Raw genomic sequence first — 13,338 nt, forward strand, 5'->3', positions numbered from 1 at the left:
TGAACGCAGTAAAATGATACGTATTAGATTTAGTCAAACACTGCCTAGTTGCATTGCTAGTAGCATGTTAATCAGTCCATCAGCTAATCCCGTACAAAACTAGAGTAACAAGATTCATAAAAACCTAGAACAGTTCAGCAGTTAATATGATGCCATGTGACCATCTTTGTAGACCACATTGTTAGATTGCTACAAGCCCATTCGTCTACTGTGACACTGGGTGATACTGATCAAGCTGGCTGCCACTAGGCTGGCTCATTACCTCCGCCATCTCGTCGAATTTGCGTTTCTTCTTGTTGCGCTTCATGACCAATTTCTGCCGATTCTCTTCGGCTTTTCTTATCTTGTTCTCCACCGTTTCCAGAACTTTCTTCTCTGCGTTCATCTTTTTTAGAAAAAACACATCCTCAGGGTCTTCCACAATGTCAGGAGCATCAGGCATGACGGGAAATATGATCTCCGGGTCACTGTGAAATGATCAGATGATAAGTATGGACCGCATAGATGATGTCACAAAACATCAACGACAAAAATTAAGAGCGGATAGTTCATGTTTTGGTACAAGTACAACTCATGGTGAAATATATTTATGAATGCCAAATCCAAACCAACTAATGTCGAAACAGTCGATGGTCAACCAGCGAACTGCGTCTCATTTGACAACCTGATTAATAAATGGGCAACTTGGGAGAAAATCACCAGTTCATTCTGCCTTTGTTCAAAAAACGTAAAAATAACTGACCTGTAACCAAGCAGCAGCATACCATCACCCTTTATAATCCCACCATCCAAAGATATAGCCCCATTCCTCAAATGAGGCATAGCTTGCCGCATATCATTCCGTGTTTCATAAACTTGAAGCTCTCCAAAGAGCCTATAAAATAAGGTTTCACGGAGACCATGTCCACTACTTGTGATTATCTCCAAGTTCTCTGCAGAAAGATTGATCAAGTTGACCGCAAACCCACGAAATCCCTTGGGCGTCTCCGAATGTGGAAAAGGCAGATTTAGCTTTTTTTGCCTTATGTTCCAAAAGACGTCTCCATTATATGGCCTGTCAAATACATATTTATTAAAAGTGCTGAGTTATCTATCTTGTATGGCCTGCCAAACAATTGAATTTATGCGATAGAATTGAATAGACAAATAATCACCTTATAGAAGAAATTGCACAAGATTTCGTTTCTCAAAATTTTGACAGAAAAATGTTCTATCACTATTTTTAACTAGAAACATTTATCAAAAACGCTAAGTTATCTATCTTGTATGGCCTGCCTAACAATTGAATCTATGTGAGAATTGAATAGAACAAATTATCATCTCATAGTAGAAACTGCACATTAAATTTATTCTCAAAATTTCAACAGTTTTATATATTAGTACTTTGTGTTAGATCAGATAGGTAAATCCACATTTTGTTGATGATACGAGTAGGATTATCACCATATGGCAATCAGCAAACTATGTTTGCAACTTTTACACATACACTTTTTCATATTAGTCATACACAAGCAACGGGGGTTGAGGGGCTGCTGCTTATGGCTATGCACAGGTTCAGGGTTCAGAAGACTGTAAACCAGGAATATTTGAGTTTACTGATGCATTAGCAGCACTCCGGTTTCAAATTTTCTAACACCCAGAAATGCATCTACAGACCTGCTAAAATTAAGTAAATATAGATATTACCTTATTTCATCCAGGCATATGATAGGAAATCTCCTGCTTATTGGGACTCCTAGTTTAGCTGCTTCCTGATGAATACCAAAGCGAATATCCACATTTCCTTCAGTGTCATATTTTTCAAAGTAATTAGCAGCATCCTGAGTCTTGCAAACCACTGCAAGCATGTTGTCTTCACCAAGATACACAGAAAGCATCCTACCAAATGAAAAGACAGAGATTCAGATGAATAAAATTATGCATCATGTTAGAATAGGTCTGACATAAATAATGTAGGAGTCTGCAAATTTACCTACTGAGCTCTCTGTTAGCAACAGTTCCGAGAAGAGCAACAATACCAACAACTTCATCCTTGAAAGATCGCCCTGGTTCATATGCTTTACGGTTGGAGAGATTACATAGAACAGCAGCAGCAGTACCAACATTCTCTTCAATTTTATGACGAGTTATCTCTTTTGCGCCAACTCTGTGGCCAATCTCATCTGCACACATGAAAATTAAATTATATAAAGCGACGAGCGGGGAAGACAAGTGCAGGTATAAGAGTAATGTAACAGAGCCCACTATAATGAGACCATGCAGATTAAGTCCATACTCAGCGAAAGATAGAAGCAATAAATTTTTTGCACGAGTACAGAAAATAACCTTTCAGACTGGCAATACGATTCTCCACAGATTTCTTTTGAGAATCAAGAAATTTAATCATTTCTTCTTCAGAGCGTATATTGGAATCAATTGATTCAATCTCTTCAGAAACTTTCTGAAAAAAAGTGACAAATTAGGGCACGGACAAACTAATAATAATATTCTGCAGGTCAAAAAAATTGTAACCTCTAATCAAGCTATAACAACCTTTATTTAATGGTGTAAGTATCATAGATTTGAATCAAAATACACATAATATTTTCAGCTACCAAATAGTTATTAATTTTATGAATAATTTAATGATATATTCTGTCGGAAGGTTATTCAACTCAGCTTTACTTCATCAACAATTCAATGATTGGATGGTTTCCATCAACCTTGTATTTTGAGTTTTGCACAATATACATTAGACTAACCAGGATAACAGAGGATGCTGAAAAAACAAATCACTGCACTAAATGGGTATTATGTTTCCATACTGACATCAGAAAAAGCTCCAGTTTGAATAATGTATTCCTTGGTAGTTTTTTAAGATTTAAATAAGCCAGAGGACTTCAGCAACACTAGAAATGTTAAATCAAGGTATTGAAGGCTTTTACCCTCAGAGCATCCTCAATGTATCTAACAGATTGACAAGAACCAAGTTGACTTGGAGATAAAAGATCTTGACTTGATAGAGATGAAGTTGGGTAGCTGCATATAGGTTCAAAGTACTTCTCCGAGTTTACTCGCACTAAATCAAGAGCATAAACATGAATCTGCCAAAGGAAAATCCAGGACTTCAGTCTGAAATAATTATAAATTGTGCAACAAGAGCTACGTTGTAAGATCGGAACCTGAATTATTGTTTCCAGGTCAGCAAAATGTGTATGATGTGCCACAAAACTGACTGTTCCTGGTTCATCAGGAACCTGTGCACGAGGAAGAACACATCTTCCATGTTCAAATGCATATTGTGCTCCTTGCACATCTTTTAATTGATTCGACCTGATGCTAAGTGTATGTTGGAGTCCATGTATTGACTCGTCAATCACTCCATCACAGTCAGAAACTTCAAATATTATGTTCTCCAAGAAGGTCCCAGCAGGACAACTTTCCGGAACCTGACAAATAATAATAATCATGAGGCTTCCACCTTTCGAACAAAATTAAGCACCACGACGTGACTAATAAGAAATCAAATGAACGAATCAGTATTACTACCTTAACAGCTTTCAAATTACTGATAGCAATTTGAAATGTTCTATTGAAAATCTTTTTCTTGTGATGAAAAATCGTCAAACAAGCTGCACAAACATGCACATAATTATTAGAATAAAAATGTACCAGCAATATTGGCACCACTATGTAACTGACCTTCTGAACCAAATCCGCTAACAACTTTAAGCATTCCACGTAGGTCAACAAATCCTTCGCTGTTTACCTGCAAAATTAACAATATAGTTTATATGCCAACAGACTACAACTGTAAAATTGTCAAACAATTTAAGGGCTCCCAAGATGGCTGAGACACGAGGTAGAAAATAGGCAACGGTTAAGTCCCTGTTCTACAACGATAAAATTGCTATAACACAGTCAAGAAGCAAAGTTCCACTGAAAGCCTTAAATACCGTATTTTCTGTATTTGTAATGAGGGTACAAAACCTTGCATTAATATGTTTCTTTTTTTTGAAAAATGAATGAGTCTTCCATATGATGGAACCATAGATTTGGAAAAGAATAGGAGTGCAGGAGATAAAAGGGTGCTGCATCATCCAATCAATTAGAACCATGTAATTAACATGCTACTCTTAGTCCCTCATCAGTCATCATAATGTCAAAACAACGGGGTTCGGGTGGGCATAGCTCTGGGTTTCGCCAATGCTTCTAGTCCGGTTGAGGGTAGGCCAAGTCAGGCTTAGGTAGGAATTGGACCAGACCAGGCTTAGCCTCATTGAGCCAGTCCATTTGTCAAAAATCTAGTAATTCTCCAACCGCTCCCAAATTCAGAAGCAGAAAAACCCAAAACATCGAAACTAGAGGGGTAAAGTCTTTAGTTTCCTGTTTCCCTGCATACATTTTGCCCCTGTTAAAATGTAGTTACTTACTAAGCCTTTAGTCCCAAACAAGTTGGGGTAGGATAGATATGAAACCCTTTCACGAGGACTTCCCAGGAGGCCACCCATCCTAGTACTACTCTCGCCCAAATAGGTTTCAAACCCAAAGGACTGGCTAGTTTTTATGTTGGCTCGCCAAGCCTATCACAACCTTTAGATATGAAACCCTTTCACAAGGACTTCCCAGGAGGTCAGCCATCCTAATACTACTCTCGCTCAAATGGGTTTCATACCCATGGGACTGGCTAGTTTTTACGTTGGCTCGCCAAGCCTATCACAACCCTCCTCCTTTACCCAGGCTTGGGGCCGGCTATGCCTAGAAGACATAGGCTGAGTTGCCCCTGTTAAAATGTAGCAGCTCAAGTTTTTTCCACCTCATTGACAACTCTGACTGGAAGTCTATTTTTACATTACTTAAATTACATAGAAGAAAATAGCAAAATACAGCACGTGCAAAGAACGATATTTTTTTTAACAATCTATACTTCAGGACTGTTACCGAGCGCACCACATCATTCTGGCTAATGTTAACCTGGTCAAAATATACATTTACTAGCATTACAAAAATACAGTTTAAAACAAACGATTACCTTTCGAGCAGGTCCGCATTTATCTACAAAGGAGAGTCCAACAGTATTGACAATAAGTTCCGTCCCTTCTTCAACATGATTGCCACAATGATCGAGCACCTGCGAATGGTTGAAACAGTATATAGAGGGTAATTTTCGGAAACTGCATACGAGAAATAAGTAAAACAAGCCCCATCGCAAAAGGTAAAAAAATTATTACATAGTAAACCTAATAAAAATGGTAGAAAAGTTATATATATGCCATTACAAAAATCTAAGTCTGAAAAATGCCACTACAACCTCTCATACTCACTCAGATGCAATTATCCATCATTTCCCTCAATTTCAAGTCAATACAGGTGAGTATTTGACCTAGTACCCCCTAACCTAATTGCGTTAGTCATCCATCTAGCGTATTTTTGTATTTTTGCAGCAGCACACGACATGGCAGCATGCAGGAGGCAGGCTAGAGAGCATTGTGGGGTGAGATGAGGGTGAGAGATGGGGTAGGGCATGAGGGTCGTTGGGTGACATGTATGGACTATTTAATATTGTTCAACATAAGGATGTTGTTCTTGGAGTGGAGAACCCACAGGCGACTTCTGACAGGCTCTCATTGGTCAGTATTTGGCAGACTAGAATGAGATCATCCTCAAGGTTGCCGACGTGCAACTAACTCAAGAGCAAGATGGGCTTAAGTGGGGCCTTCATACCGGTGGGGCTTTTACTGTGCACTCCATGTATTCAGTTTAGATCTAAGCAATTTTTGGGTCTAAAAGTATCATCAAAGATCAAGGTTTTCCTATGGTTCATATGCCAAAAAGTCATCCTTATCAAGGACAATTTCATTAAATGCAAGTGGCTTCTGTTATGAGCAGGAAACCATCCAACGTCTCTTTTTCGATTGTGTTTTGGCACGTATTGCATGGCAAGTTTTATAATTAGCTTTTAATGAAGACGACTAGGCTCATGCCAACAGTACTTTTCAGGAATTTTTAGCATACATATTTATATATACTGGGAAAAGGAGAGTACCATTTAGGCATGGTAACAGTACAACTATCTTTTGATGAAATACGTAGTTCTTTTAACTTCTAAAAGGTTCTCAAAAAGGGGGTAATTTTTTCACAAAAGCAAGGGTCAACGAAGCAGGAGCAAGAATGTCCGTCTGAGTAACAAAAACATCAAAATATCATTGTTCTGGTTGCTGAGATACTGCAAATCAAGTTATAGAATCTACAACTGAAGTACCTGAAGCCACAACAATCTAGGATATTCTTTCTCAGTAACAAAAACATAAATTTATGAATCTGAAATATTGGATGGACAAACTAAAGGAAGATCTGATGTCACTATCAACCAAAAAGAAACAGAAATTTGTGCCGTTCATCACTTCAGAAATTATGCGCAAAGAACTAAAGAGATATGGCTTTGTAAGTGTAGATTTCATTAATATTAAGAATGAACCAAGAACGGAAGAAACACACCATGTTATCGTACCAAAAAGGCAGAAACCATCAGCCAAAGAAAAAAAAAAGACAACTTGGTGGTAGACTTTAGCGATGGTGCTATACTGGGATCTTACAAATCTTTCGTCAATTAATCAGGTGTGATAGTTGTGTTATCGGAACTGCATGAGAAAAATTGGAAGTGTGGAAAAAAATTGTGGCAGACGTACTTTGTATTAACTGGAAGAAATTGTGGTGAATTCTATGGTGTTTTAGTACCCAGATATTCAAATCGGCTCTCAAGAGTGTATGCTCCCAGGGTGAAACAAATGGTGTTCCTGAAGTCAAAAAATTCTGAAACAATCTACACATGTACATCTCCATGTTCCTATATGTACATACAGATTTACATGGAAAAAAAGGCAAGTTTTGTGTCCTGTGCGAAAAAATAAATTTGGCGCTTCAAAAATTGCCGTTTCAGAGCACCGGGTTTGGTAGTTTTTTCCCACAGCACAATATATGCCATTTCTTGTTGAACCGGTATGGGCCCAAGCCCATCAAGCCTTGTCACTTAGGGCCCAAGCCCATGAGGAGGTACTGACCTAGAAGGAGGCATCCAGTCCTCCCGTTCTCAGGAGAGCCGCCACACACACATACGACACAGCCAAAACAAGGTGAGTCTGCGACACAACATGGTATCAGACGCAGGCGAGGTGCTGGGGACGACGGCGACGGTGGCCTAGTCGCCGGCCGGCGGCGGAGTCTGGTGGGGAGGCGGCGGCGCATCTGGGCGGACGTGGCTGTGTGCGAGCGCGCGCGTGCGGCTGCGCGTCACGGCGGCGAGCGCACGGCGGCTGCGCGGGCCAGCGGGAAATCAACGGCGGCTGTGCGCGTGGAGGCGTGCGGCTGTGGCGCAGGACGAGGAGAAGAGCCGGAGGAACAGCGAACGTGGAGAGCAGGAGAGGCGTGCTGCTGTCGTTCGCGCAGAGGGAGAGAGTGAGTCCGCACGGCTCTGCTTGTTGCCGTTGTGTCCTGGCTGCTGGGATTGAAGAGAGGAAGGTGCTGCTTATTGTTGCTGCTGCGCGTGCGGAGTGTGAGCAGAGGGGGAGAAAGAACAGAGGGCCTTGCTGTATGTGTGCAGCGGACTGTTGCTGCTGATTCTGCAGAGGACTGTGTGCGGCTGTGCTTGCTGCTGTTGTTGTTGGGTGTGTAGAGCCTGTCTCCGAAGATGAGTGAGCCAACAGGCCTTGCTGAGGCTTTCGAGAAGCTAGCTAAGTTCCTCGAGGAGTCGAAATCTGGGGCCATCGTTCCTCGACAGGAAGTGGCTCAGAAGATCGAACTGTCACCCATGGACATGAAGTTAGAGGGGACTACCAATTATCTGAGCTGGTCCCGGAGGGCGTTGCTGGCTGTGGAACAGAAGGAGCTTGATGGGCACTTGTTGGGTGTTGTTGCTGAACCAGGAGACAAGACTACTGTGGAGGGAAAGAGATGGAAGGTCATAAACTCTGTGCTCATTGGCTGGTTGTTGAACTCGGTGGTGCCCCCCATTGGACGCTCTGTGGAGGGGCTATCCACATCCGCTGCGATATGGACGACTCTGTCCACTTTGTACTCAGGCAAGGGCAATGTCATGCTAATTGCTCAGATTGAGGGGAAGATCAGTCGGCTGCATCAAGGTGACGACATGTCAGTGATGGCATATGTGGCAGAGCTACAGGCTCTGTGGGCAGAGCAGGATAACTGCGACCCTCTGGAACTCTATGATGCGGCTTGCATCGAGTCAGGGCGCAAGTGGATTGCACGCAGGCGTGTGCTGAAACTGTTGGAGGGTCATAGAGGTTGCTTTCATGGCAGGAGGGCTTCCCTGTTGCACCAACCTCTTCTGCCCTCTATTGAGGAGGCTATTGCTGCAATGTCTCAAGAGGAGGTGCGGCTATCTCTTGAGCATGCAGACATGAAGGCTGTGCCGGCTTCGACATTTGCAGTCACTGAGCGCATGGAGTGGAGCGATCCCAACAAATGTCATATCTGTGGGGAGATAGGTCACTGGAAGTGGGCCTGTCCAACTCGTGGCAGAGGCAGGGGATACAACAGAGGGGGAACTGGCAGAGGCAGGAGTAGAGGCAGAGGTGGATACTCAGAGACCTCAAGGGGTCAGGCTTCTATGGGCAGAGGTGGTTACTTAGGACACTCAGGGGATCAGAGGGCTCACATGACAATGGCAGGAGACACTGGGACGTCAAAAGGCAAAGATGCAGACGATGCTAACTATGGAGACTTTGCTCTCTGGGCCTCCACTGATGAAGGTAATCCGGAAAAGGCATCTCTTGCTTCTAATGAGAGTGCTCCAGAGTGGGTTCTTGACTCTGGAGCATCTAAGCATGTTGCTAGTAAATCCTGCATGTTTGAGTCTTACAATAAGCACCCTCCATCTCACACGCGCACTATGCAAACTGTTGATGGCACAGACCAGCCTGTCATGGGAGTTGGCACAGTCAAGTGCACTCAGACCATTTCCCTATCCTCAGTTTTACATGTGCCAGCTTTTCCTGTCAATTTGGTCTCTTTCAGTGCTCTAATTGATCAAATTGACTGTCGTGTGATCCTTGACAAATTCGGGTGCGTGATTCAGGAGCGACAGACGAGTCAGACGGTTGGGACTGGCACCAGGCGTAGGGGGCTTTGGTACATGGACCAGGAGGTGCAGCCGGACTTGGTGTGTGCTGCGACCATGGAGGACAAGGAGAAGGAGGCGATGATCCATCACTGTAGGATGGGACATGTATCTTTTGATAAGATGAGTAGAATCTTTCCGGATGTTATGTGTGGGATAGGCAAGGGCAAGTTGACATGTGATGCTTGCGAATATTCCAAACACACACGAGCCTCATATGTGAGTAAGGGGCTTAGGAGCATATCTCCTTTTATGCTTATTCATTCGGATGTATGGAAGAGCCCAGTTGTATCAATGAATGGAATGAAATACTTTGTTACATTCATCGATTGCTATTCTCGTATGACTTGGATTTATTTGATGCGTCACAAAGATGAGGTGTTTAGCTGTTTTCAGAATTTCCATGCCTTGGTGAAGAATCAGTTTCAGGTGCAGGTGCAGGTGATCAGGACTGACAATGGGACAGAGTATGTGAACAACACATTTGGGGCTTACTTGTCTGATCAAGGTATTCTTCATCAAACTTCATGCCCAGACACCCCTCCTCAGAATGGAGTGGCAGAAAGGAAAAATCGGCATATTCTTGAGGTTCCCCGGTCATTGATGTTTACGATGAATGTGCCCAAATTCTTGTGGAGTGAAGCAGTTATGACAGCCACATACTTGATCAACAGGACACCATCAAGAATACTAAGCATGAAATCTCCGTGTGAGCTAGTATATGGAGAAACTAAGTTTGTTGTTCCCCCAAAGTTGTTTGGCAGTACTTGTTTTGTTCGAGATCACTGTCCTTCTGTTGGAAAACTTGATCCGTGGGCAGTGAAGTGTATTTTACTGGGCTATTCTTCTAGTCAGCAGGGATATAAATGTTGGTGTCCCTCAGAGAAACGCAGGTTTGTCAGTATGGACGTAACCTTCAGGGAGTCTGAGCCATTCTATGGTGAGCCAACAGATCTAAGTATGTTGTTTCAAGAGCTTGACCATTTCCACTCTGTGCAAGATGGTCAAGAGGGGGAGAAGGCTGTATCTCACACTCACGCGGATTCTGTGGGCACTAACATTGATGATGATGATGTGCAGGTTCAAGTCCAGCCAATTGTGGGTACAATTTCGGTTGGTACTCTCACTGGTGGTGATGTGCAGGTACGGGTCCAACCAACCGTGGGTTCCATTCAGATTGGTAATCTCCAGCTCCCTGTTCGAGATCGGTGGCAGAAGATCCCCCTAGTGTACTCTCAGCGAGAGCCACAAGTGCCACAGTGCATGACTCATCTGACACTCGTCTGGTATATTCTCGGCGGCAGCCACTTGTGCAGGAGGGGGAGCAACAAGTGCAGGGGGAGCAGTCAGTGCAGGGGGAGCAGCAAGGCAGTGGTGCAAGCTCATCTGACACAGTGGAGCTACCTATTGCGTTGCAAAAGGGGACACGTGAAGCGGCTGAGAAGGCTTTACCACTAGAGGTTTTGGATGATCATGACATTGGAAATTTTGTGTCTTATGAGGCTTTGTCTCCTTCCTATAGAGTGTTTGTTGCCTCTCTTCAAACTGTGTCAATCCCAAAGGATTGGAAGGCTGCAAAGCAAGATCCGAAGTGGCATGAAGCAATGATAGAAGAGTTGGAAGCACCGAGGAAAAATAAGACGTGGGTGCTAACCACATTGCCGGCAGGAAAGAAAGCAGTGAGTTGTAAGTGGATCTATACAGTGAAGCAGAATCCTGAGGGGAAGGTGGAACGGTATAAGGCCAGATTGGTCGCCAGAGGATATAGTCAAACTTATGGAATTGACTATGATGAGACGTTTGCTCCAATGGCAAAGATGAACACAGTAAGGATATTGGTTTCCTGTGCTGCAAACTTTGGGTGGAAATTGCATCAATTAGATGTCAAGAATGCCTTCTTGCATGGTGAGTTGCAGGAAGAAGTGTACATGGAGATACCACCAGGTTTTGGTACTTCACTGACAACGGGGAAGGTATGCAGGCTGAAGAAATCCTTGTATGGACTGAAGCAATCGCCGAGGGCTTGGTTTGATAGGTTCAGGCGTGCTGTCCGTGCTATGGGGTATGGTCAATGTAATGGTGATCACACGGTGTTCTACAGACACTCACTCTCTAATCGAAAGATCACCATTCTTGCAGTTTATGTGGACGACATTATCATCACCGGAGATGGTGAGGAGGAAATAAAGAGATTGAAGGGGTGTCTGAGCAATGAGTTTGAGGTGAAGGATTTGGGCAACCTAAAATACTTCCTTGGGATTGAAGTGGCCCGGACAGAGAAGGGAATATCTTTGTGCCAAAGGAAATACACCTTGGATCTCTTGAGTGACATGGGCATGATGGGATGCCGTGCAGCCCCTACGCCGATTGAACAAAATCATCAAGTGACAGCTCAGTCAGGCGAGCTGGTGAATAAGGAAGATTATCAGAAACTGGTTGGGAGGTTATTGTACTTGTGTCATACCAGGCCTGACATTACGTATGCCGTGGGTGTGGTGAGCAGATACATGCATGAACCAAGGAGTGGGCATCTTGATATTGTGCACAGAATTCTGAGATACTTGAAGGGGACTCCAGGTAAAGGGTTGTGGTTTGCGAAGAGTGGACATCTTGAAGTGGATGGCTATAGTGACTCTGATTGGGCCAGTTGTCAAGATGATAGAAGATCAACTTCTGGCTACTGTGTGTTTGTGGGAGGAAACTTGGTGTCGTGAAGAAGCAAGAAACAACCTGTTGTGTCTAGATCAACAGCAGAAGCCGAGTATAGAGCTTTATCTCAAGGGTTATGTGAGATGCTCTGGGTGAAGTACCTACTGAGCGAGTTGAAACTTCTGAGGAAGGGACCCCTTGAAGGTGTGGTGAGACAATCAGTCAGCTATAGCTATTACTAATAACCCAGTTCAGCATGATAGGACAAAACATGTGGAAATTGATCGCTTCTTCATTAAGGAGAAACTTGATGCTGGTATCATCAGTCTTACTCACGTCAGCTCTGGGCAGCAGTTTGCAGATTGCTTGACAAAGGGACTGGGAACGAAGGACTGTAACTTGGCATGTGACAAGATGGGGATGATAGATATCTACCACCCATCTTGAGGGGGAGTGTTGAACCGGTATGGGCCCAAGCCCATCAAGCCTTGTCGCCCAAGCCCATGAGGAGGTACTGACCTAGAAGGAGGCATCCAGTCCTCCCGTTCTCAGGAGAGCCGCCACACACACATACGACACAGCCAAAACAAGGTGAGTCTGCGACACAACATTTCTTCATGAAAATTTGCATGCCAATTGAAGATGCAAACATATATGACAGGGGACGCTTCCCTGAATATTCAAATCGGCTCCCGAGAGCACATATTCCTTGGGTGAGACAAACACTACCCAAGACAACAGAGTAACGACGTACCTCTAGAAGGGCACCATCAATAACTTCTCCAGGAGTTAAATTCTTCTCCCAAGCAAGGGACATATCCATATTAATTGTTGACGGAAGACCTGGCTTAACTGTGTGAAATATATGTGAACTCTTAATAATAGTGAGTAATCCACATGACGGCAAGAAAAATCTCTCATGAAAAGATCAGCTCAATAGGAAATATCCATCTTATTTCTGGGTATAGTTCACCCACATCTCAGATACTACCATGTGTATAATAGCTTATCATTTTTAGTATGTTTTTATACCAATTTCTAACATACCCCAAAGGGAGATACACAAAAAAACTGCAGGTGCGGCCATGGTTTTGGCATATTCACGAAATTCCTTCATTTTTTAATAATCCCTTCAATTTCTACATAAAATAGTAGTATGTGAAAAAATTACACATGCTACCAGTAAATTATATGTATAGGTATGCTACCTAAGTGGTCTTCTACACACGAATACTGCCACTACTGCACTACATACTCCTAGTTACGCTAGATACTCCCTAGATTGTACAAAATGCACATGGGTGTGACTACACTGGTAGTAGCAAAATGGCTTGCATTGCAATATATGAAATGTAACCGGAACATGCAGAACCAGTGGCGGAGCTAGGTAGGATCCTTTGGGGGGGCCAAACATAAATATGGGTGTTTAGCTGGCCAAAATATTCTATTTTTCCTAATCTTCCTCTCCCCCCAAAAAATTCTTTCACGAATTTGACCAAGGTTGGGGGGGCCATGGCCCCTACAGCCTTCAACGTAGCTCCGCCACTATGCAGAACTAGGTTTTTCTAGAGAAC

General features: G+C 43.3%; 1 protein-coding gene across 1 annotated transcript in view; it reads right to left on the reverse strand.

Annotated features, from left to right (window-relative positions):
* Positions 1–13,338, reverse strand: part of LOC123162993 (structural maintenance of chromosomes flexible hinge domain-containing protein GMI1) — a 17,823-nt gene continuing 4,485 nt past the window's right edge. Inside the window, exons 12-22 of the mRNA XM_044580747.1 lie at positions 12,519–12,616; positions 5,012–5,110; positions 3,682–3,748; positions 3,529–3,611; positions 3,162–3,428; positions 2,925–3,083; positions 2,326–2,440; positions 1,973–2,162; positions 1,687–1,878; positions 743–1,054; positions 1–467 (exon numbers count right to left, since the gene is read on the reverse strand). Coding sequence (XP_044436682.1) covers positions 206–467; positions 743–1,054; positions 1,687–1,878; positions 1,973–2,162; positions 2,326–2,440; positions 2,925–3,083; positions 3,162–3,428; positions 3,529–3,611; positions 3,682–3,748; positions 5,012–5,110; positions 12,519–12,616 — 1,844 coding nt within the window. The 3' untranslated portion in view covers positions 1–205. The remainder of the gene's footprint in view (positions 468–742; positions 1,055–1,686; positions 1,879–1,972; positions 2,163–2,325; positions 2,441–2,924; positions 3,084–3,161; positions 3,429–3,528; positions 3,612–3,681; positions 3,749–5,011; positions 5,111–12,518; positions 12,617–13,338) is intronic.

The sequence above is a fragment of the Triticum aestivum genome, chromosome 7B, assembly GCF_018294505.1.
Source record: "Triticum aestivum cultivar Chinese Spring chromosome 7B, IWGSC CS RefSeq v2.1, whole genome shotgun sequence".
Taxonomy (NCBI): domain Eukaryota; kingdom Viridiplantae; phylum Streptophyta; class Magnoliopsida; order Poales; family Poaceae; genus Triticum; species Triticum aestivum.